Raw genomic sequence first — 24,924 nt, 5'->3', positions numbered from 1 at the left:
GGGTGTGGTTTAAAAAAATTGGGGGGGGTTTTTTTTTTTTTTTTTTTTTTTTTTTTTTTTTTTTTTTTTTTTTTTTTGCTTTTTAAGTCTACCCACTGCCTCAGGAGGAAGGCAGCTGCACTTATGTATCTAGTCTCTATGGAAGGCCCTTATTTGAAAAATCTGTAATTGAGTGGACAAAGTTTCTGGTAGCTTGATGGGATCTATTCAGCAAAGGGTTGAAAAGGATGAGGGGAAAGCATGCTAGACGGCAAGAAGTACTAAGGGCTCTATCGAGCAGGAAACCTACGTAGATATTGTGGGACAATTAGACTCGTCAGACAAAACACTACAATGCATTTGTGAGAAAAAAAAATCCTGGGTAATGTTAAAGCTTTGAAAAGGGCAAAGAGCTTGCTAGAAATACTTCAAAAGCAAGGAAGTTGATTTGGGTGATCTTTGAAGGAGAGCAGGTGATGGCTGCTTCAAAAAGAAGGTGCACAATGTGTGTTAGTCATAGGGTTTCTGCCCATTTTTTCCTCCAGTAGCTAAAACCCTGAAGCACAATTGCTAGGTTGGCACCATGGGGGAGAGCTCATAACTAGTTTAAGTTTCTTTGCCCCTTTGCTCTTTTTTTATAGAGCTGTTCCAATACCCAGCTTCCCTGGTTCAGGGCGCTTTCTCCCTGCCTGCCTTTTCAGCTCCTGCCTTTCATGCCTGCTTTGGAAGCCAAAGATGCCTCTGCTGTACAGAAGAAATGGGTGTCTTCCCTATAGTGCAGGCAAATAAACCTGTGAGCTTGTTTGTCTTTGAATGATTGCCACTATTTGAGTTTTGTTACATCAGATTTTAAGATTAGTTAATTGCTTAGGTTTGACAAACTAGCTTGTGCCTAGCAGGGCTCGTTTCCTCAGCTGGTGGCTGATGGCAGCTGATAGTGTGGTGTGTTAATGAACAGTCCCTGGCACACTCTGAATGGGTTTGCTGTCAAGTAAGTCAAAACTTCAGATGCCTAAAGATCGACCCATTAGTGATTAGGTTAGTGACAGCTCGTAGCCTTTTTTTACATTTCCCTTTGGTGCTTCACCCTTTGATGTGAAGACAGCTGTGTGCCCCTCACTCATTATGTAGACCAAGCTTTTATTTCCACATCTAAACAAGCTGTTCATTGTTTTGATCACCCAGTAATCTTTTTCTGCATCTCTTATGTTTGAATTCTTGTTGATCGTGGTGACTACAAGTGTCTGTGCTAATTCAGATATGGCTCCAGTCCATATTCAGTAGCATTAATATTTCTATATTTAAATGCAAATACCTCCTTTGATAAGCTTTAAATGTAGCCATCCAAATATAGGGAGTGGCTGTGCCTGCCTTGCCAGCATGGAGGGATGTCTGACTAGACTTTTTGCTGTTTTTCATTTATGCATGAGTTGTTAGTCATTTTGTGTGTTGGGAAGAAACCAAATGCAACTTAAATGCACTGGGTGCAGTTTTCTTCTGAAAGTTAATTGTCTTGTGTCTCTTCTAAGCTGCACTGGTTTTCCACAAGTGTTTTGAGAATCCCTGCCCTGATGAAGTTTCCCCAGAGGTCTGCCAGCTGGCTCTTTATTCCTTTTCCTCTTACTCTGCTGCTTTCTTTCTCATCCTGCACTCTTCCATCTTCTCTTAGTTCTTTTATTTGTTGTTGGTTTTAGGATTTTTTTAAATTGTTTTGGAACATGTTTGGAAGTCTTGGTTAAGCAGTTATGTTTACATCCTGGATTTAAAATGAACTCATCGTACTACTTTTTCCTGTTACTGCATTTGTTAACTGTTCAGGATATACTTCCAAAGTCATCTTCTCTGATAAAGAAGGAACTGCCTTCTTAAGAAATTAGTTGTTACAGTCTTTACATTTCTCCTTTTCATACAGAACACCTGAAGAAACGCCTGGAAGATTATATGGCCCAGTTCCCAAATGTAAGAATCCTCCGAACCAAAAAGCGAGAAGGGCTGATAAGGACTCGGATGCTGGGGGCCTCGGTGGCCATTGGGGATGTCATCACCTTCCTGGATTCCCACTGCGAGGCCAATGTGAACTGGCTGCCACCTCTGCTAGGTAAGCACCTGGTGCTGTACGTGGCTGAAAACTGAACTGCTAGAGAGCTGACAACAGATGTTGGTGTTGAATTACTTTTATTTCTACCTGTCTTAAAAGACAAAACAGGCAAACAGAACCCTAAAGCATCAACCAACCACAAGGCTCAGGTGAATTGTTGTCAACTTGCAGCCTTTAATACAAGGTTTTCTTCTGTTCTAGAGGACTGCACTGTATAATAACCCTATCATGTGCTTTGCTTAATTAAAGAGCAGAGGTAATATTATTCTCTTTCCTCACTAAATGAAATTTTAAATAATTTAAAGCTTGTTAGAAGAGTAAACTATTGCATGATCATTCAGCAGCTTGCAAAGAGAAATGGCTTTATGATACAGGAAAGATCTATACATACAGTTTTTACGTAGATTTTAGGGGGGTTTCTTCTTGCCAGTGACAGCTGCTGGTGTGTATTTGTAGAACGTGTGCACTCCTTTCCAAGGCAGTGCTTCATCTTCAAGGAGACATCAGTTTCACAATGTCAGTTCTTGACAAGGATGACTAATTGAAGGGACAGTGCCTTCTGTTTGTGATACCTGTATGCCTCTGGCCAGTACCAAACTCTTTTACAACCCTATGGCAGTGACCTGTCAAAGCTCTCTCTGAGCTGTGACTTTGTTGAATAAACTGTGGCAACAGTAGCCAAGTGCCGATGCAAGAAAAACTAGTTAGATTTGTAACCAGGATTGTTGAGTGGTAATACTGTTGCTTTTACTACAGATTGTATCTGATAACAGTGTAAAACATTTGCAGCTGCATGAGCCCTGGGGAGGGAGGACAGAATTAGCTCAAATACCACTTAAATGAGAACATGTAGAGTAGGCTTTAATTTTAAAGCATAGATAGGATTTCTGTTAGATGTGCATTAGAAGCTGAAGCATCGTTTGTTACCTCTGCTCTGAAAGTTAACTTTCAACAAGAGACTTTCTCAGTAATAAAGTATTTAAGATGTTCCAGATGCTTATGCAGGAATTAATCCTGTCTTGTGTTATTTGGATGGAAGAAAAGGTTGAGGGGAGGAGGTACACTTGCTTTTCTTGAGCCTGCTGAGAGTAGTTCTGCCATTAGTCTGAACTGCTTCGTGCCAGATTCTGGCACAGCAGTTAAAGGTGGGTGGTACAATGGGTTATTGCTCTGGCTTTGGATCAGGGCAGGAGGGTTCACATCCCGGTCACTTGTTAAGATGAAGGCTGCTCACTGAGTACAAGATTATCTGGTTGTCTTTCTAGTCTGCTTCTGGGTGACAGGCACTTTAGCCTAAATGTCTGGTGTTTTTATCTCAATAGTTCTAGCTTGAATATCTGAATTATTGCAGAAATACCAGATGAATTTTCATGAATTGAAGCAGCTGCCTGAAAAAGCACTAACAGGAATAAAGCTGGGTCACTCTTAAGCAACTTTCACATTTTGATGCTCTGTTCTATAAATTCATGGTCTGTGGAACCAAGTGGTGCAGGGTTTCTAACATGTTTCTCCAATCTTCAGATCGTATTGCCCGAAACCGCAAGACTATCGTGTGCCCCATGATTGATGTTATTGATCATGATCACTTTGGATACGAGACCCAGGCTGGAGATGCAATGCGAGGTGCATTTGACTGGGAGATGTATTACAAGAGGATCCCTATTCCTCCTGAGTTACAGAAACTTGATCCCAGTGATCCTTTTGAGTAAGTTACTGAAATGCAGTGCTCTGAGAGCTGGCTAACAAATGACACCCTGTTACTGGCTTGGTTTATGCCTCAGTGTAGTAGAAGTCCGAAGCTGGTCTTAAGCTACTTGCTTTTTGGGAGCAGTTTGCTTTGTTGGTTTGAAAGAAATGCAGTGTGTAGTAGCTGGGAACACCCTCCTTCTCATTGCTGTTTTTTGCCACCTTCATTCCTGCAGAAGTTAACATTTCATTTAAAACTACACTGTGCAACATTTAATGTGGTCTTTTATTACAGAGATTCTTTCAAACATAACTTAGTATCCCTAATGCCCTGCCAAAAACAACAGACCAATGGCAGCTTATATGTCATTCCCAGGTGTGTAGGGGGAAGAAAACCTAGCACAATAATTACAGCAATTTTGATGATTGCAGTGCAATGCAGAAGTAAAACCTGTGATCCAGTTATATTCTGCTGTTGCTGTGCTCACCAACATTGAGACAGTTCTGCTGTCCTTTATGTTTCTGCAGTGTTCCAGAAAACCCCAACAAAACACCTTTTGAGGTCAAGCTCAATGACTTGATTGTAGTACTGAGGCAGCACCACATGTGCAGCACTATGGGTCCCTCTGGGAGAGGTTATGTCCTGTTAATGATGAGCTCTTTTGCCTTTTTGGAGGAGAGGCTTTGGCTGGTTCTGAAGAGAGCCTGGCCTGGTCTTCCTCATTTGCAAGTGGGAAATTAGTAGATAATGCAAAGCCAACTGTTTGATGCTCTGACAGTGCTGCAAAGGCACTAGGAACATTGGGTGGTTAAAAGAGTATTTGTCAACTCTTCCTTTGTTTTTCACGTGTGTAGCTGGAGATCTGTATCTTTGAATGTGTTTGTAATATGGAGTCTGGTTTTTCCTTAAGGTCTCCTGTAATGGCTGGAGGACTGTTTGCAGTCGATAGAAAGTGGTTCTGGGAGCTGGGAGGGTATGATGCAGGTCTGGAGATATGGGGAGGAGAGCAGTATGAAATATCCTTTAAGGTGAGCTATGTTCTCTGGAAATTACTTTTGTTTTGAAAAGCAAGAATTTTTCTGAGGCACAGAATGTGAATGATCTGTCTTGTCCTTGCTTTTGCGTGTGACTAAAGGTGAAAGAGCTGGGAGTAGTAAGATAGTACACAGAAGAAACAGCGATGATGTGACCAGTCATTTGTGAGGGTCAGTTTTGGAGCTTGATTAGCTAGGGAGTGTCCTGTTCTGTGGTCACAGCTTCAGATGCATGTGCTCTTCCCAGAAAGGGTAAGTCAGCTTCTGTGGAGCTCGCTCTGACTGTTAGGCTGCTTAGTACTCACCCTAGCAAGATGACTAAATGTCTTCCTCGAGGGAAGGAGGATTGAGGCAGCTCAGTGTTTGCCCAGTTGAGTGCCTCAGTCCTGAGCTTGAGTTCCCAGAGATGAGAGTAACTTACTGTCTGTAGTCAATCCATCTGACTCCTGGCTGCAAGGAACCGAGACTATTAATTACCCTGTAAAAAATCTTCACAACAATTGGAATCATAAGTGTTGCTGGCAATGACTTCAGATCATTATCTGCCTGGCTTGGGGACAGTTCTGTTACTTACTGGTTGACTAAACTGTTCAGTTGAGGGCTTTACAATGAGTTAGCCAACTGGCCAAAAATGCATGTAAATAGCAACCAGAAAATGTGACCCACAAAGGCTGCTGGTACCTGTGTCGCCTTAGAATGTGGCACTCTGAAAACCACTGTAGGAGATTCAGTGGAATATCCCAGACCACTAAAGGCAGGTGGCTAGTCATGAGTGCTGGGAATCCCTTCCATAGCCTGGAGCAGAGCATAAAGATTTCCTAAAATTCATGTTTCCCCTGGCAAACAGATTCTTAAATCTCAGTGAATTCAAAAGCATATCAAACCGTATTCAGCAGGCTGTATTACCATACACACCATGTACTACTGTACAGCAAACAATGCAAGCAAAGACATTGTTTTCAAGATAATGTCTTCCTCCTCTGTTTACTCACAAAAACCTTAAGTAATAAAGTCACACTGGAGGTCCCTTGTCATCTACTGGCAGCAGGAAGAGAGAGGCAGGGGGCACCCTCTTTGAAGATGTCATTACTGTCAGAGTCATTTATTCTTTGTGTTGCCTGTAATGAAATGGTGTAACATAGTCATTTTCTCTGGGGGGCATGGCAGTATTCAGCCTCTTTTCCTTGGCCCTTTTTGGAAATGCTGGTTCCCAAGAGCGATGACAGTGGCTGGGCAAGCCCTTTGTCTCTAATGCCACAGCAGACAGTCCCACTGGTTGATCTGCAGGAAATCAGACTACTTCATTCATCTGTTTGCTTATCCTCTCTGAAACACACTGTGTTTTATTTCAGTCCAAAGATGGTAATTTATGGAGGGATAAATTTGCTTTAATTAATCTCTGCAAAGACCCCCTTTTTCATTGTGCAACAGAAAGATGAAGTTTTAACTGAAAGAAGCCCAGTGTATTTTCAGGAATTAAGATAAATTGATACATTCATCTGTGGTTGATAGATTTAATAATTCTGCTGGAATTGCAAGAATAGAAGGTTTGTTCATAGAATTTATGAAGCTATGACATTTCCTGGCGAGCTTAGAGCTACGTTTTTACCTTTAGAACCAGACTGAGATTTTGTAGTTAAAGGAGAACTGTCAAATAATTTAAAGCTCTAGTTTTAGACATGGGGTACCTGCTTTCACATTATTTGTTATCTAATGGGAATTCAGATTCTAAGTGTGCCAAATTTATAGCCTGGGTTTAACAAAGAATCCATTCCTGTGCCTAGGAGTTGTGGGTGCAGGTACTCTTTTGTACTGCTGGTCTTTGGTCCTTTTTATCAGATCTGGCTTCTCAAGCCTCACTCAGGGTACATTTTTAATTTTTTTTTTCTTAAGCATATTCTTTTTGCCTTCTGTGGAGTGTGCTTTGCAGGGTTTTTGCCTTTATTTTATAATCCAGAGTTCTGTTGCTGAGAGATTGGAAATAAAAAAAGTTTATTTAGGAGCCTCTTGCCTTTCTGTTTTGAGATCATATATATGTTCTTTCATCAGCTGCTCTGCTTCCTTCTGAGAAGAAAGTTTCAGGCTGAGGGCAAACCAACAGAGAAAATATCAGTGTTTAGCACCTCAGAAAACACTCAGCCAGAGGATGGATCAAACTCTATTAGTAGAAGCCCTACTCCTTTTATGAAGTGTGTACACCAACCACCACTAGAAAACACCGCATGCTGGAGGAACAAAATAAAATGTAGATTAACTTTAAATTATAAACAAATTTTCTAACCCTAACTGCTGGTATGTAGTTTTCTGCATCTTCTCAATTCCTTAAAGCAGAAATTTCTGTATTAGAAATTAAGGAATCAATCTATCCATTCCATATTCAAGCAAAAAACACATACTTCTTCCTTCTTTTCCCCTGTGTATGTCCAGAATAGCTTGGTGTCTATAAAACAATACTTCCACAGAGCAGGGGTCTTCCTGTTTCAGGTCATCATCAGATGCAAAAGGAAAATTTCAGTCTTTGCTTTCAGGCATTACATTTCTTCAAATAAGCCTCATATTTTCCTGCCCCCCTACTTGCAGAGTGCTCCAGACAACCTGCTCTGCAGATCTGCATGGCACAGGAACCATTCTCCTCCATCTCAGTGCTCCATAGCTTTTGTTCACATAACATAGTTCGTATCTCTAATGCATGCATCTCCTTTGCCCCATGTCAACAGCACGTTTCTGATTCACATTTTGCTCCTGGAAGGTCCACAATTAGGGTGCAGCTGCCAAGAGATCACTTCTGACAGCATTTCTAGTTGTGTTGCTGAAGTTAGTGCTGGTTGTGAGCCTCCACTGCTTATTCCAGGCACATACACCACTTTCCAGCAGTTCATGTTTGCCCACACTGAAACAGACTGAGCATTCTGCTACTTTTTTTTTCTGGATTTTTTTAAGCCAGCAGATGCTCCTTAATTCTGAGGCTCTCAGCTGTAGTGCAGGGTGGCTTCTTTCTCCCTTCCTATCTGGTGATGCAGAGATCAGTTTCAGACCATTGACTTGAATTTTTTACCTCTGTTCACCCTCTGTGCTTGGTTCAGGTTCCAGAGTAACCTCCCACCAAGCAGCAGCCAGAAAGTAGACCCCTCCACTCTCTAAAATGTGATTATTGGAAAGTACTATCATTACTCTAGCATGTTCCAGATAGCAAGGAGAAGCTGTGCAGTTGTGTGTTAGGTGAGAGAAGGTGTGCAAACACACAGATCCCAGTGCCTTTTGAGCTCCCTTCATCTTTCATAGAGCAATAAGTCACAGCTGCAACAGCAGCTCATGCTGACAGTACAGAGGATTACAATTTTCCTAAACAATTGCTTGTACTTGCTTTCACTCTCTCACCTACCTTGTTATGCAGAGAACCTCCCTTGACTTACCCACCGTGTCCTTTTCTTCCCACCTTTCAGTGTGTGCTAAAACAACCAGCCAGCTTCTCTCCATTGGTCTGTCCTATGGTCTTTATTTCTGTTAGGACTTGCAGAAGCAGCTTTCTTTTCAAGGCCAGACCCTTTTCCTTTGTGTTTCTTCCCTCTTGGGAAGCATTGGCTCATCATGGTGCAGTCTTTGGAAACAATAAACCTTGTATACCCTGATAATTGGTGTTCACAAACCAACTGCAGTATTGTATTGTGTTTCTGAGAGGAGAGGTTCAGCTGTCTTATGTGTCATTGCTTTCTGAAATAGCAGAAGGGGAATTAGATCAGCATAGCATTCCCATGTAGAGAATAGGTGGCATATTATCTTGTGCTTTCATAGCACACTAGTGGAGTCAAAAGCCCTTGAGTTGCTTTATGAATATGGAGTTAACAGCTCTCCAAGCCACAGAGAAGATGGAAGCAATATCACTGGTGGTGTTACTTTATTTGCTTTGTATATGGTTTTATTATTAGGGTGAGATTGTGGCCTTACAGAAATCTGTTGCATTAAGCCCATTGACCTCAGTGTAGCCAGGTTTTCTTTTAATTCTAGCAGATGTGTCAGCTGCTAGATTCCTAGCTCAAAATATAGATTGGTAAAATTGTGCCTGAGGAGGAAGAGAAATTTCCTGTTCTCTCCTAATGAGATCTGATTAGATCACTGTATAAAGCACTGCCTGCCTGACCAGCTTTAATTCTTATTTTTATGGCATTCTAGTAAATGGCTGATTGAAATTAAGTGTGTCAAGTTCAGGTTCTGGTGTTTATTGTCATGTCAGCCAGGGAGATGAGGCAGCATCTCATCTTTCTGTAAAACAAGAGCAGCAAGAAGAAACTGGCTCCCCTTGCCTAAGGAGAACACAGTAAATGACAGTTAGTGTCACTGAGAAGGCACGAGGTGCTACCCCACTGTTTGACAGCGCTGTATTTTTAGCAGTGTCCATTCAGGTGTGTCATGCCTGTGACCTGTACCCTTGCTTGAAAACAACCAATTGTGTGAAGGCATTCTCTGGGCTAGCAAGCACCTCTCTTTTGAGTTTGCTTCACTTGCAAGTTATTCCTTGACAGACCCTTGGATGTGATTAACCTGACCTTTAGCTCTAGCTTTCTAATGCTTTTGTTAGCTCTATTTTGCCAATGCATGTCACGCTCTTTCCCTCTCCCTCTTCTTCCAGTTTTATAGATAAGGACTGGTAATTGTCTTTATGGAGGTTGTAATGAGTTCTGTCACCACACAAAGCAGCTCACTAATAAAATAAGTCAAAGCAGCAATGAATGAATGGAAAGCATGCTTTTAAAATTAGATTTGTATTGCAAGTGCCATACTGTCACTTGCAGCATGAGACAATGTTAAAAAGACACTGAGTTGGCAAAGTACCTTGAAAGGGTCACTGAGCTCTGCTAGTGGGATTTAGGAAGCTTTCCATTGCTCCACGCAGCACTGGCTATTGCAGCATCACTGGGGAGTCAATACTGTAAAGCACGATTATGCAAAGAGCACTTAAAACTGATCTTAGATTTTGCTTGTTCAGTAACTGTTAAGTAGCTTTTCTTATCATATTATTACATGTTTTTATGTAATGCCGTCTACTATGCCTGGAGTCTGGTACCATCTTGGAGCTTTTGGCCCAATCTATCATCACTTCTGTCTAGCTTCCCATACCCCCTGCCTCTCCCATGCACCACTCAGTAGATAAGTGCATCTGCATCACTGCTACACAAGATCTGCAGGGCAAGGACAGTCTCTCCTCCCCAGCTGAGCACTGACCACAAGGGTCTGTTTCTCACACTACTCAAGGAAGGCATGTTTTCAGAGATGTGTGCACGGTGGCCTGGCTGAAAGCCTTCCCTTAGAGATCAGGGGCAGGTGAGGCATCCTGCAGGCAGCAATTATATTAAGCTGGTGTTTTCTTTCATGCTGGTGTTGCACTAAAATGCAGCTGCTCGTGAACTGATTGGTCTTTCTTGATGCAGGATGCAGTGCACAGTGTAAGAACAGGGGCTGTCAAGGAGTGTGTATCTGTGCAGCTGAGCTCTAGGCTTCTTCAACTGTTCCTGCAGGTTTTTTATAGCTCCTGGATCTGTTGCAGCTCTTACAGCCTCATACAAGCCATAGGAACACAAAACTGTCATAGAAACACAAAACATCCCCAATTCTTGTTATCTCAGTCTACTTGCTAGTTTCCTAGCAGAGAAATCATGCTGTGGCCTCTGCAGCAAAAAGCCCAGCAGCTACTGAATAAGAAGCATTTCTAATTCCACTAGGAACTTCACAGAAGCTGAGTGCTGGTTTCTTTTTTAATCTTCATCCCTTCTGTTCCAGCCTCACAAGACACAGCAGGGACAAAAGGAATAAAATTCTGTAGAAGCACTGTTTGTCAACTTTCTCTTGTCTCTCTCAACATAACGACATGCCATTAAGTACCTTGAACTTTAAAAGTTGTCAGTGAAAAATATTCCTCTGAGAGCAACCAACCTCCATTAAGTTATACGCAGTCAGCAAATGACTGTAATTATTAGGGCCAGCAGACAGAGCTGAAACTCCAGAGGACTTTAGTGTCAGAGCTAATAATTATGCAGCAGCCTTGGCCAAATATTTCTCTTCCTAGCTAAGTATTTAATATTGTCACTCTAGAATATTGATGGAATTGCCTGCTATGTGTGAAGCTGTTGACTAAGCTTATTGTATAGTGAACTAAGGTGGCTCAAATTAGCCAGGGAAGGGAGAGATCAAGAACACTGCATCAGCCTGCAGCACCAGTGGACCTTCTTCAATGCTGCTGCCTTCAAGGCGTTAACATAAGATCTGGGGACAAAATGAAGGGCAAGATGGTGTTGTGCTTCAAGAATTCAGGAAGTCATTTGTTTTGCATACTGAAAGGTACTTTAATATTAATTAGGTATCTCTGGGAAGCACATATGAATGTATTTCCTAACCATAATGAAGCAGATGGGCTGGTTCAGAAAGCATCTCCTTTGGTCTCACTTGGACAGAGTGATTACATCCATGCTAAGTAAGGAATAAAAGTTATTGCAGGGTGTTAGCACAGAGTGAAATGTAAAGATGAAGGAAGGATCTTCTAGGCCTAATCTAGACATAAACCAAGGATCAAGGTAATCTTCTGCAACAGTGTGTGCCAGTGATTTTCTGAGGGCTTTTTTTTAAGCTAATTTTTTTTTTTTGGTAGCAGGTGGGGATTTCTACTTAATTGTAAGGCTGCAAAAGTCATGAGTGCATGTCAGCAATGAAGCCATATGAGAGCAGTGATAACTTGAGAAAAAGCAGCAATTTCTTCTCATTTCTGGCACTTGAACAGGCTCATGAGTTCCCTGGAGTGTTTGGCATAACACATAGACCCATACTACAGGGATGGCCTCCCTTTTACAGCAATGTTATACAGCCTACACCCAGGTCTTATATGGCAGTCCAGTTTAACTATTAAGGTTACTATTGTTGTAATAACATATATCAATTATAGTGGGCTGTGTGCTTTTCTCTGGGTGCTTGGAATTTTTTTGTTCTTTTTCTCTAAAGAATGCAAAATTGTGCTGTTTAGCTATTGGGCTTGATAGCACTTGTGCTAAATCAAGGTTTGCTGCATGGCTCTAAGCATGTAGTTATAGGATGGCATAAGGATAAGCATGTAGTTATAGGCAAGGAGGAGAGGGAATTTGGGAGAGAGTGTACTTTAAAAAATCTGGGTTAAGCTTTTTCATTACTTGAAAACCTCTTTTTTAATTTCATTTTTCTCCATGTAACAAAGAGTGAATCTGCATCTCTGCTGTTCCACAGGTATGGATGTGTGGGGGTCGCATGGAGGACATCCCTTGCTCTAGGGTTGGTCATATCTACAGAAAATACGTTCCATACAAGGTTCCAACAGGAGTCAGCCTGGCAAGGGTAAGTGGCAGTGGCATTCCCCATGACAGCCCTCTGTCTGCAATGTGACCGTGCTGCTGCCTCCTCCCACCCCACAATGGAAGGCACACGTAGGCTTTGTATTTGTATAGTAGGCAAACAGAGCAGTTTTGCAGTGGTGGATGTGCAGCACAAAGGGAAGAGAGCCTGGGGGAGTTGCAAACTCACCTGCAGGCCAGCACTGTGCTGCAGACATTGGCAGGGAAGGGGCTTTGCAATCAGGGAATGGCTATGGAATCACCACTAAAAACAAGATATGGATTCATTGGGATAATCCTTCAGTCATTTTATAGCTGTTCTCTCCAAGAGCAGCAGGCTTCAGTGTGGTGATTATGTTGTGGTGATTGAAAGACCTCTCAGCTTTAAGCATCGCAGACCACTGAATGGCCAAGCTGTAATTTTCCACAATGGAATGTTCTGTGCCATTTTATTTCTTTATCTAGTGTCACCCAAAGAGGTGATAGGCTTTTGCCTATCATGCTCCAGCTTCTCCAGTTAATTTCCACATTGAGAAGGGATTGTATTGCCCTCTGGTGGGAGAAAAAAAATCATAGGAGCCAGAAAGCTGCAAAACTAAAAAGCACAAAAAAGTACCCTGCTGCTCTGCAGGCCAATGGCTTGCACGGTGTTAAAATGTTTCCCAGTTTAACAACATTGCCCTGGTTACAGGTTTGGATTTATTACTCAGCCCAGCAATGACCTGTCAGAGCAATCGAGTGCTCTCCTGTCTGTGCCATCTCTTCAGGAAGGAGCTATATTTCTTTTGATTCAGCATTGGGCTCTTGCATACTCCCACAGTGCTGCAAAGAGATGGCAGACAAGTGTAGGAAAGGCTGTTTTGTGGCATGTAAGATTGTACAGTCACCTCAAGATAGGCTGCTCTTGTGTATAGGCTGCATTTGGGGCAGGGTCAGAGCACTGCTTGTTATTAACATCCTAATGGTTTTGGTAGAGAAGCACCTTCTTGCATGAAGATGGGCAGTGCTGCTGGGTCACTGAAGGCATGGCATGGCACTGTGTGGCACCAGGAAAGGTATCTGATGTTGCCAGAGATCAGTCCAATATCCAATGGTCTCTTCAGGGTGTTGTGACAAGCAGTAGGGCAGGTTTCTTGAGAGGGTGTTGCTCATTGCTGTCTTGGAGTTACACAGTGGCTTAAGCTTTACAGTGATCCGTGAAACATACTGCTGCCAGCAACTAAACCCTTTGCTTCTGTTCTGAGGGGTCATTGCCTGGAAATCCTATATTCCTGTGGTATCTCAGAGTTTCTCCTAAACAGCTTTTTACCCAAGAAAATGGAGAAACAGTAATAAGAGAGAATATTGTGAACTGAAGCTTTCCAGAAGCTGCTACTGAAAATCCCCTTCCTAGGTGGATATAAAAGATGCAATAAGAAGGATTTGAGAAAGCAGCCTTTTGTCAGGGACTTTTGAATGTCCAGTGATGTTTACCAGCATCATTTTCTGATTAGCCTCTTTACAGAGAAAAAAAAGGGAAAAAAACTCTCAACTTCTTATTCATGTTGTTTTTCTTCACCACAATGAACTAGATATAATGGCCAAATGCCAGGATTTTGTTTCGACCTCAGCTGAAAATATCTTTCTAAAAGTCTAGAGCATAATAAAAATAATCTCCATTCTGAAGCTGGAGAGAGAGAGTGGATGTGAATGAAAATCCTTTCCCATCAAAAACGGGAGAGCTGCTCGGAATGCTAATGTTTGTGCAGAGTGTTCTCGGGTGTTTTTCCCTCTGGTTTTCATACGTGGCTGTTGCCCACGCAGAACCTGAAGCGGGTGGCTGAGGTGTGGATGGATGAGTATGCAGAGTTCATCTACCAGCGCAGGCCGGAGTACCGGCATCTGTCCGCGGGGGACGTGGCAGCGCAGAAGGAGCTTCGCAACAACCTCAACTGCAAAAGCTTCAAGTGGTTCATGAACGAGGTCGCGTGGGACTTGCCAAAGTTTTACCCACCAGTGGAGCCTCCAGCTGCTGCTTGGGGAGAGGCAAGTTCGTGCTCTGAAAGCTGCAGGGGGCTAACAGGCTGCAGTGTGGTGGTGTTTGTTTTAAAGTTGCCTTACGTGTGGGCTCCAGTGCTGGTTTGCTGACATAAGGTGGCAAACCTTTAGTGATCCTGCTTGATACATTTCAAAGACCAGAACTGCTCTGCCATTGCATTGGCCTGACCAAAGAAGGCAGTTAGGCAGCTGTTTCTGCTGGTGCGCAGCTATGGAGAGAAGGGAGACTTGGCTTGTTCTGCATGTTGCATGGTTAGCAGAAGGCAGAGCAGGCCAACGGGGAGGGAGAGGTGGCAGCTGCGCAATAGTAGGAAACTTGTCTTTCCAAAGGGCTACACAACTGTGTGGAGCTACCCTCCTCTTTAGCTTCCCCATGTGAAAGCCAGGAAATCTATCCCTGGTTTTCTTGTTCTGAAAGTCAGTCAGCTGTGTTCAGGGAAATAATCACCCCAGGAGTCAAATTGTGGGTTCCTACAACAACAACAAACATGGTGGGCTCTGCAGTCCTGTAGCTAATGGGTTTTGCTGTGTCCTGCTGTACAGCTGGTGATGGGTCCCACTTTGGGCTCCTGTGCTTTATTCTAGGTGTTATCTGCCAGCTCAGATACAGTTAAGTGAGGAATCTTACAACTGTCTTCATACAAATACTGCCACTACTCGAGGCAATTTAAGCCTTCTTTCCTGTTGCTGGGTATGAGTGGGAGGTTCAGTGACTCATGTACTATTTCAGATACGCAACGTAGGCACTGGACTGTGTGTGGATACTAAGCACGGAGCCCTGGGATCCCCACTGAGGCTGGAAAACTGTGTGAAGGACAGAGGAGAGGCAGCATGGAACAATGTGCAGGTAACAGTCCCTCTGATAAATCATCAGCCCCTAAATAAATTTGTGGAGGGAGAAGTTATAAGAACAAATGCTTGAGAAGAAAGGCCATTGCAGAACTCTGCCAGGTGAGCAGAGGGTGCTGTGGACCTCAAGGCTCATGTGCTAATTAAAGTTGATGGGCTTGTAGCAGGATGTGGCTTGTGCTTGTGGCAGGGTCTGGAGCCTGGCAGACCTTGTGCAGAGCTTTTGTCTCCACTTTGAAGTGTACAAAAGAAAGCACAAGAAAACAATGTGCCAAAAGAGTAAAAGAAACCAGCAACAAGGCAGCTGTAATATGTAACAAAGTGAATATTAACTTCAAAGGTTGTGCTGAAAGAAGTGATAGAGGAGCATCATGCATATTAATGAACCTGCAGGAGCATTCAATAACTGCTTAGTATCATCCTTCTGACGGAAGGCAAATGTATTGTAAACACCCAGTCATTGCTGGAGAGAGATGAAACTGGTCAGGCTATAGATTCACATTCTCAACATATAAGGTGCCAGAAAAGACAGCTTTATTGTAACAGAAGGGAAGGAAATACTAGTTTGTCTAAACTGTAGCAGCTGAGCTGAGAAAAGCTCAAGAAAACAATGCCTCTATTACAGAGCCATGCATAACTCTTCAGGGAAATGGCTTCAGTAGTAGGAGACAAAGGGTTGTTGCATATCAATTTTGATGCATGAAAAATAGGAACAAACCCAATTTACGCAGCCACAGTCCAAAACTAAGCTGCTGTTGTGTCAGGAGGATCTTGAACAATTAGTGTTGGCTTATGTTTAGGAGGAGTATGTGTTTTGAACTTGTGTAGCACTGAGCCTAAATGATTGTGGTAATTTCTCTCCCGAGAGAGATTTGCAAGTGAGATGGAAACAAAGCAGCTTCTTTGTGCAAAAGTTTTGGCCAAGCTGCTTCCAATAGTAGCACCCTGCTCATTACCAGTCTTTTACTGCCCCATGATACCTCTCTGAAGAGAGGACCATTCTTCCACCTGAATCCAAAAGAAGCCCCCAAAATAGCCTTCTGTTCAGGTACTGAAAGGCTTGTGGTGGCTGGTAGGCCTGCAGAACCATGTTGGCTAGTGTTGGTTGCAGAGGACACTTGCAACCTTGCTGGAGATGCTGTCCTTGTCAAAGTAGAAGGCAAAAGCTTAACACTAGTTCCTGCCTTTAAACAAGTTTCCTTTGTGGTATTCAGTTCTACAGTGCTTAAAACAAGCCAAGCCATGATCATCAGATGAAAATGCAACTTGACCATTCTGTTGTCTCAAGCCAAAAGCAAATGCCACAGGGGCAAAGGATGCATGTGGTGGTACTTCCTCTGACTGTTCTCCTATCTTCCTGTGGCTCAGGGATTACCAGGCCATGTGTACTGTCACCCAGCAACTTTCATCAAGGCTACAGCATTGCCAGGCATTGATAAGTCGTGCCTGGTCACTACAGCTTAAATCCTTTTTCTGTTCTGTAGTATCCCTCCTTTGATTCCACCCCAAAACTGCAGGGTCAGTAAGAGAGCACCAGACATTGTCCTTCTGACACTCTAGTGAGGTGGTAAGTTGTGAGCTTCCTGGTCTCTTGTCACAGAAGGTGTGGTACAGACTCTTTTCAAGGTGACTGCAGACTGCCTGTGCAATACACAGGTATTTACTGCCAGCTTTAACTTGGAGCTTCTGTAGCTCTCTGCCTTTCTTGCTAGCTATGAAGTGCTGTAATTGGTCAGCTGCTCACTTAATCCATGATGTATGTCTGCATTGCAGAGTCATTCAGGGCTGCTATTAGTACCCAAGCTAACGAGCATGGCTGTTTGCAGCAGCACAGCCTCATTTGGCATGCTGTGTGGCAGTCCATGGGGTGGCTGTTACAGACCCCTACTCAGCAGTCCCTGTCCCCAGAGGTGGAAGTAATTTTTCTATAGAAGACTGTCCTTTCCCTGAAGCCATCCCCACCCTGTGGGCAAAGAAGGGGACATTATTCTGCTGGTGAAAGCACTGGGCCCAGCATCAGCCATCCTGAGGGTCCTGTTTCTCCTGGCAGGTATTTACATTCAGCTGGAGAGAAGACATTCGTCCTGGGGATCCTCAGCATACCAAGAAGTTCTGTTTTGATGCCATTTCTCACAGCAGCCCAGTAACCCTCTATGACTGTCATGGAATGAAGGGGAATCAGCTCTGGCGATACAGAAAAGTGAGTGTGTGTGTGCACTGCATACTTGTGTTCTCATTTCAGGTGTCCAATTGCCTATAAGCACTTAGGTTTCCTTAAAATGTCACCACTCATGTTTTATTCCTTCTCTTCATGTAGCTGTGATAAGAGAATCTGCAGACAATCTTCTGTCATTGTGCTATTAATTACCCTTGATTAGAAAGAGGTGACTCACCTGTGCCACTGGTTAGAAAATGGTGAGGACAGCTTCTCTAGGGCTTGCTAAACAGATTTCCTTGCAGTCCTGTCCACAGCAGGCAGTGAGGTGATGCAACACCCTGGCAAAACCTGTTTGCAAAGAGGTGTGGTGTGTTTATTGGTTTGTTCTGAATACTAGAAGACTGTGCCAAAAGTAGATAAGGATTTATTTATCCTCTCACTAAGCACAAGGCTCTCCTGGCCAACAGGTAAGTAAATTCTTTACTAAATGCCCTGTCCCAGTCCTTGCAGTCTGCATGCACAGTGTCTTGGAGTGACTGCAGCAGGAGCTGAGCCTGGAGGCTTCAGAGCTGTAGAGCTGCTTGGTTCAGATGAGGTTTGGGCTGGGTACTGTTGCAAGAAGTGGGAATAAACCCTGACACTTACCAATCATTTCAGTGTGAAATAGCTTCTTCAGGTACATCCAAGTGACTAAATATCTTGCTGTGGTTTTTAGGATTTCTTTCTGTGGGTTGTAAAACAGCTTTGCATCTTGCTTAGCAACCTCACATCAAATTTCTCTTCTCCAGGACAAGACCCTCTACCATCCTGTAAGCAGCAGCTGTATGGACTGCAGTGAGAGTGACCGAAAGATCTTTATGAGCAGCTGCAATCCTGCATCTCCAACCCAGCAGTGGATATTCGAACACACAAACTCGACAGTCTTGGAAAAATTTAACAGAAATCTTGATCTTTAAAAGACTGAGAAAAAAATATATATTTTACAATTATAGTTTTTACTGGGGAGGGTTACAAAAATTTTTTTAAGAATACTTTTTTTTAAACAGTTAAAGTAAAAGGGAGAATCTCAGGAGAAGGTTAATTAGCAGGCCAGTCTTTATTGCAAAGATGCTGCATCCTTCTCTTCTAGGGATGGTGACATTTTAAAGGCTTTGCGAGAGCCACTTCTGTGCTGAGGCTGAACAGAAACTCTGTTTTTAGAGGAGTCTGTGATTCAAACCACTTTTTTTTTTAAGTTTGGTTTGTTTTGTTTCCCACCTGGGTCTGATGTTAAATGATATTTTGTTATCTGGGACCCTCCAGGAATTTTTGTAGCTGCTACACTACCTGCTGAATTGTTCCCATATAGGTACTTAATCTTTCAAAGTCCATCTAAGTAAAATCTTGGGTGCAAGATATAATCCTTTGATGTCATAGACATTAAAAAAAAAGGGGAGGGGGGAACAAAATATCAAATTAAATTAATTAATTTTTTGCCCTAAACCAAAATATATTTCAAACAGGTTGAGCATAGGTTGAGTATTATTACTTTTCAAATCATAGCTCTGATAAAGGAATGAGCTGTAGTGAAGTGCAGTCAAGTGTTGGGAATATCACTGGAGTTATTAGCAGTGAGGAATCTGGGTTTCTGGTCCATTCACTTTGCAGTCAGTTTGTCACTCACTGTTGAATCTTCAAGGTGAAAGATGAGCAGAGGGTTTTAGAGTAAGCACAGTTCTTACAACGGAAGGCTTTTGCTAAGAGCCTGTGGATATCAGGTTCCAAATTTGCCTCTTATTCAGCATCTTCTTAGCACTAACATCTAGGATTTCTCAGAGTTAAATCTACATGAAGGCAACTTCCAATTTTCCTTTGGAGGTTTGAAGGCTGACTTAATTCACAGTTGGTGTGAGCAGATTAATTCCAGATAATTAAGTCAGGGCAGAGATTAGCCATTGGTCTTTATCCATTTGTTCTTCAGTCTGTAGTTTATTGCAGTTGTGAGTTTGGTGGTCAGTAATGTTCTAGCCCTGTGGGAACGTGCTGTTCATCTCTCCTTTCCCAACATCCACAGCACTGTATGGTTTATTGGCACTGGAAATCTATTTGCTTAAGCAAAAGATTGATGGGCCAGCTTCACTAGTACCCTGTCCTTCGTGTAGTCAGTTACCAGTGCAAAGTATTACCCTTCTGGTTTGGCTGCAGGATCTGCAGACGCTGAACCAGAATTTGTCTCATCTCAGCTCCTGGAAAGAAGTCCTGACACTAAAGGGTGAACACAGGACCATTGGTTTCAAGTCTGTCTGAAACAAGTGATTAAAAATAAAAACCCACACTGTTTTAAAATTAAGTTGTTGCAAGAACAGATTTAATACTTCAGCCCACATAGTCTTCTACTGAAGGCAACAGTGGTGTTTTCTAGTACAAGCTGTGAATGCTGGTGCAGTTAACCTTGTGCAAAGGCTGCATAAATCAATAAAACCAGCTCTCTTCCTGTTGTAACTGGCCCTCTCTGTAGTTTGCCCAGCTGAGGAGGTAGTGTGCAGCCAGCTCTGAGACTGGAAGGCTCCACACTTGGGGTGGGAGTGGGACACGCCTTGGGGGCTCTCTGTAAGTACGATTAATGGACTTCCCCTCCTTGGAAGGGCAGGGAAGCTCTGCTGTGGGGTGTGTTTTGTTCCTGTGTTGCCTAGTGTCAAGAAACAAGCAGGCTGGCTCCCTCTGCAGAGCTCCAGAAGTAAGAAACCTTCTGATATTGCCAATCGTAGGATCATTGTCCATCTTTCAGATGTCTTTGAGGCCATGTAGTGCTGTATTGTGTCAGCTGGGAGCAGCCTAAGACAACCAGCTGCCTCTCAAGTCTGATATATTGACTAGGAGGCTCCAAATAATTTACATCTCTCTCACCCACACAGTTGAGGCCATATCTGACCTGTTCTGCCTGTCTGGCCCATGTGGTCATAGATCTGTAGAATCCTAGAACCATCCAGGTCGTAAAAGACCCCCGGGATCAGCAAGTCCAACCATCATCCCCACTCCACAAAGTTCTCCCCCAAGCCATATCAACCAACACCACATCCAAATGACCCTTAAACACATCCAGGGATGGTGACTCAACCACCTCCCTGGGCAGCCTATTCCAGTGTCTAACCACTCTTAATGTGATTTTTTTTTTTTTTCCTAATGTCCAGTCTAAGCCTCCCCTGTTGCAGCTTGAAGCCCTTCCCTCTCGTTCTGTCACTAATTACCTGTGAGAAGAGGCCAGCACCAACCTCTCTACAATGACCTTTCAGGTAGCTGTAGCGACTGATGAGGTCTCCCCTCAGCCTCTTCTTTTTCTAACTAAACATTCCCAGCTCCTTCAAGCATTCTGCATAAGATTGATTCTCTAGGCCCTTCACCAGCTTCATTGCCCTTCTCTGTACTCGCTCCAGCACCTTGATATCCCTCTTGAATTGGGGTGTCCAATGAAACAAGGGAAACATGGGCACTGTGTTGCAGCTGGGACCAGGCTTGTCAAATGTGTTGGTGCCTAACACTTTAGGAGTGAAGAAAGAAAAAAAGCTCTGGGCTTTCTTTGTGACAGTTTTGCAGCAGTATTGCTATGGAAGTGACACCAGTGTCAAAGAGAGTTGACATCTTATGTTCTCAGTACCTACAATATGTCTGTCATTAGGATCCCTTTTCATTTCTGTTAAGAGACAGAGCCCCTTTCCAGTGCTTTGTGTCTGACTTGCTTTCCTTAAGTTATTAATGCTCTCATTAGTCTGGTAGTGCTGACTGTGGATCACTAGATGGCCTGACTAGATGTCTTTATGAATGTTTTAATACCTGTGGAACAAGAAGCTGTTTGTCTATGAACGGTGCTAGCCTTTTATAAATGGGACACGGACTGTAGGTCGTTCTGCTTGCAGCTTGCAACTTTGTGTGTCTTAGTTTTCTAATGAGAGGATTAGCTTCTGTTTCTAAAATGCATGGCTTGCTTTGTACTTGGGCTCACCTTGTGAAGAGTCCCAGCTGCCTGGCTTGCTGATGCTTGCTTCAGAGAGAACTGCAGTAACAAACATTTTTGTTTGGTGTTTTCCCACTTAATGATCTTAATCTGGAGAGAAAGGACAGCTCTTAGCAGTCTGCACCAAAAGATTAGGTAATTGCTGAGGCAATTCTGGTTTGACAACTGATCACCAGTACTTGGAAACTGGAGCTTTAGTGTGAGTGGTCCTACTGGGTCCTCAGTATGGTTGATCTGATTGATTTTCTCAAGGTTTGGGATCTGTGTGTGATAAGTACCCTACAAATTCTGTACTCTCCTAGCTGGCTCACTGGGCTTTGAGCTGTTATTTACATCAATTACACTTTTCAATACCCTAGAGGCTTTGCTGACTAATGTGAAGACTTAGTATAGCCAGGCATCCAGTGATTGAGAAACATAAGCTGTGTTTCATCATCTACATCTTTAATTGAGCCTTTACTGGGCAATCTGGTTAATTATTCCAATTACTTTTGGTTATTTGTAAGCAGAATTGCTACAGCATGAATACACAAGCAAATCTTCACATCTGCATGCAAGTCAAGACTGGAGATTAAATACCAGTGATTAGCTAATGCAAAATAAATGTTTTCATATTTTTTTTCCTCAAAACTATTCAAACCACCCTTCTCACCAAAGCTGTTTAAATTCTACTGCTTTTAAGCATCCCAAACAACAGGAGGATCTCTGGATGTCTGTTATGTCTCATACTTTGATTTGGTCTTGAAGCTCTTGTTTGTTTATACAGGTGCTAATCTCTAGGGCCTACAAGCAGAGTAAGAGGTTTGGGGCTCTTACGTGTGCAAGATGTCTTTTTTCATGCCTGGGAAATTAATTTTCTTTTCCACACCATAATAGAAGAATGTGTGGGCCTTACTGAAAGGGCAGAATACAGCATCATTAAAATAAAGATGTGCCTTTTAAAATGTAAATGTACAGCAAATGCTTACACTTGAACCATTTCCTAGTGCCTTGCTGGACATGAGAGAAGAGGGGAAGGGGTTGGGAGATAAGGATGAAAGAGAAATCTTGGTTTGTGCAGTGTTTGTGTGTGGTTTTTTAAATGTCCAACTTTAAGTGCAAAACTTGTGTGAAGACAGTAATGCAGAAGCTCCTGGGTTTCCTCTATTAAATCGATATCATTAATGACTTTGGGGAAGTTGGGGGTTGTCATTCCTAATAGGAAGACTTGGAAAGGATGGCATCTTTCTCTTGGTAGCCTGTAACAACCAAAACTGAAGCAGAGGATATCTTGGTTAGCTGTTGGATGTTTCACCTCATGGTGAAGGCTTGTGCATTTTATTTTCTAAGTATCCAAATCAAGTCACCAGTAGTCCCAGAGGCACATCAGAGCTGTACAAGTGTCTTGCAAAAAGTTGATGCCTTGCAATGCTGGGAAAACTTTTAAGGGGTGTGTTCAAATCTCTAATGGAGAACTTCTCATCTTCACTTTCTTTCTGGTTTGTTTTACAGTAGTGTGTGCACAGGGCTTTGCTTTCCTTTACTGGAGAGCTCCGGGCAGCAAACTTTCCTTTTCCCTGCACTGAATCATCAGTGTACTGAAAGTCAAACAGGCATGACCAGCAACTAGCAGTGCAAGATCAGGGTGCTCTCGGAGCTGCTGTAGGATCATGACAGCAGCTATGCTGGTTTACATCACCAAATGGAGAGGGGAGTCACCTCCTGGGCTGTCATGTAACTGCTGGGTAAAAAGGGAGAAGCTTTCAATTGAAAGAGCCCAGGAAGGTTGTCTTAAGCAGTCTGGCTCTGCCAACACAAGGAATTCAAGTGTACCTTGCATCCCACATCACTCCCAACTGCTGTGGTTCATGTTCCTGCTCACCTACTGTATTTCTTCCCACTTGCAACAAAGGAGCCTGGGGGTGCCTGGGCTGGTCCTTATCTGACAAGCAACAATCTAGGCTTCCATTTTAACAATCATTCAGAATGAAAAGCTTCTTATATAGTTAGCAAACCAGTGCCAGAATGGTGTGTAGCTTTAGGTTAATGTCAGATTCTGTGGCAACAAGATTAAAATGTCTTTCACAGAATACATAGCAACAGGGGAGCTGGACTGGGAGTCAGGTCCTGCTGCTAGTCTACCATTGGCCTATTCACCTTGAGCAAGGAAAGTCTTTGTGCTGCAATTTCCCAATCTGTGTAAGATTTAGCTTTTAAGTGCTTTATTTGCTGACCTAATGAGTGTTGAGTCCATATTTTAAAAAAGCTGCAAGTCCTCACCTAGTTTGAGTGGAGGGGAGAGATGGAATGGGTGGAGAAAGGGAAAGCTGAGATCTGAAATTCCCTTCAGCATTCAGCACTAAGTTGTCATATTCCTCATTTACCGCTCAGATTGATTTATTTGCATTATAAATGCAAAGTGTGACTGACAAACTCACCTCCTGCTCTGATTGCTCCTTTTTAGTACACGTGGAGATCTGTGTATGAAACTAGGCAATGATAGGTTGTGGAAATCCTAATAAAAATCCTGTGTCTGTTCTTGCCTCTGCTAGCTGAGTATACTCCTTTATTTGCTGCATTTGTGCTTTCTTGATGCTTCTGTATGACCCAAAAGGCTTTAGCAATTCCAGCAGATGTGAGGGATTTGAGAGCTTTATATAAGCCACTGAATCTATGTGGTCTTAAATCTTCTAGTTCAACTCTAGGAAGAAAAGTCCTGCTTCTGATTAGTGAATGAGTAAATATGAACTTCAACAACAAAACAAGATAAAAACTGATCAAGCTAATAGACTAAAACGGTAGCCCTTATGATAACAATAACAAATTGCTTTAGCCTCCAAGACAGAGAAGGGAATTGGTTCCAAAATGCATTCTCCGGGATCTTGGTGATAAGGTCTAAGTTTGTATATTCCTTGTACTGCATGCATTTTACCTGTAAAACTGGATGGTGCCTCTTGAATCAGTATATATTCATTTCTGTGCATATTAGGACCAACAGCCTAATATCTGGGGGTGGTAAAGGACTTGTAGCACTTTAATGTAGTAGCTCTCATAAATTGGGAATCATTGATAGAATGCCCAGTGTTTTTAAAGATGAATGGACTTCCTTTTATAATATATTTAAAATAAATTTTTAATGTGTTTTCTGAAACTGTGTATGCAGAAATTACTGTCCCTGTCTGTTTTGCTTCAGTGACTGATTTCCCTTCTCTCTACTTCTTAAGAGAAAAAGCTTAGTTACCCTGCTCTGGTGTTTCCTCAGCACAGGCTTCCTGCCCTGCCACGTGCTGCTCTCCTCTGGCCCTTTGGGAAACATTCTTCCTGGCTGCCCCTTGAAGGTATCAGGTAGAAATTGCAAGGTTCACTGTGTTCATGCTGAAGCAGCTGAGTAGTGCTCACCTGAGTGCTGTGTTGGGTCCACATGGCAGGTTCAGGCAGCTGAGGCTGCAGAGATGCCTGTGGAGCAGGAGCTGTGAACCCCAGTCTGCCCCTCACAGCTGCTTCCAGCCAGCTCTGAAATCAATGGGAACAACCCACTATGTCCCAAAACTCCAGCCCACCCAAGGATCCTGCAGCACTTCAGCTCAGACAAGTTCAATGAAGAGTGGCAGCCACAGAGGGAGGAGACACCTGAGAAATGTAAGCTGTGGAGGGATCATGGTCATGGGGGATGCATTTGTGCCAAGGTAAGCCAGCCCCAACAGACAGACATGGACAATCCTTGTTGGTAGGACACACTGGGAAGCACAGAGCAGCAGAAAAC

At 43.0% G+C, this 24,924-nt stretch overlaps 1 protein-coding gene across 1 annotated transcript in view; it reads left to right on the top strand.

Annotated features, from left to right (window-relative positions):
- Positions 1-18,147, top strand: part of GALNT10 (polypeptide N-acetylgalactosaminyltransferase 10) — a 73,017-nt gene extending 54,870 nt beyond the window's left edge. The window contains exons 6-13 of the mRNA XM_010002126.1: positions 1,892-2,077; positions 3,599-3,782; positions 4,675-4,792; positions 12,044-12,151; positions 13,951-14,172; positions 14,915-15,031; positions 17,084-17,233; positions 17,980-18,147. Coding sequence (XP_010000428.1) covers positions 1,892-2,077; positions 3,599-3,782; positions 4,675-4,792; positions 12,044-12,151; positions 13,951-14,172; positions 14,915-15,031; positions 17,084-17,233; positions 17,980-18,147 — 1,253 coding nt within the window. The remainder of the gene's footprint in view (positions 1-1,891; positions 2,078-3,598; positions 3,783-4,674; positions 4,793-12,043; positions 12,152-13,950; positions 14,173-14,914; positions 15,032-17,083; positions 17,234-17,979) is intronic.
- The last annotated feature ends 6,777 nt before the right edge of the window (positions 18,148-24,924 follow it).

This window comes from Chaetura pelagica, unplaced genomic scaffold (genome assembly GCF_000747805.2).
Source record: "Chaetura pelagica isolate M959 unplaced genomic scaffold, ChaPel_1.0 scaffold356, whole genome shotgun sequence".
Lineage (NCBI taxonomy): Eukaryota > Metazoa > Chordata > Aves > Apodiformes > Apodidae > Chaetura > Chaetura pelagica.
This window is presented reverse-complemented; position numbering and strand designations above follow the sequence as displayed.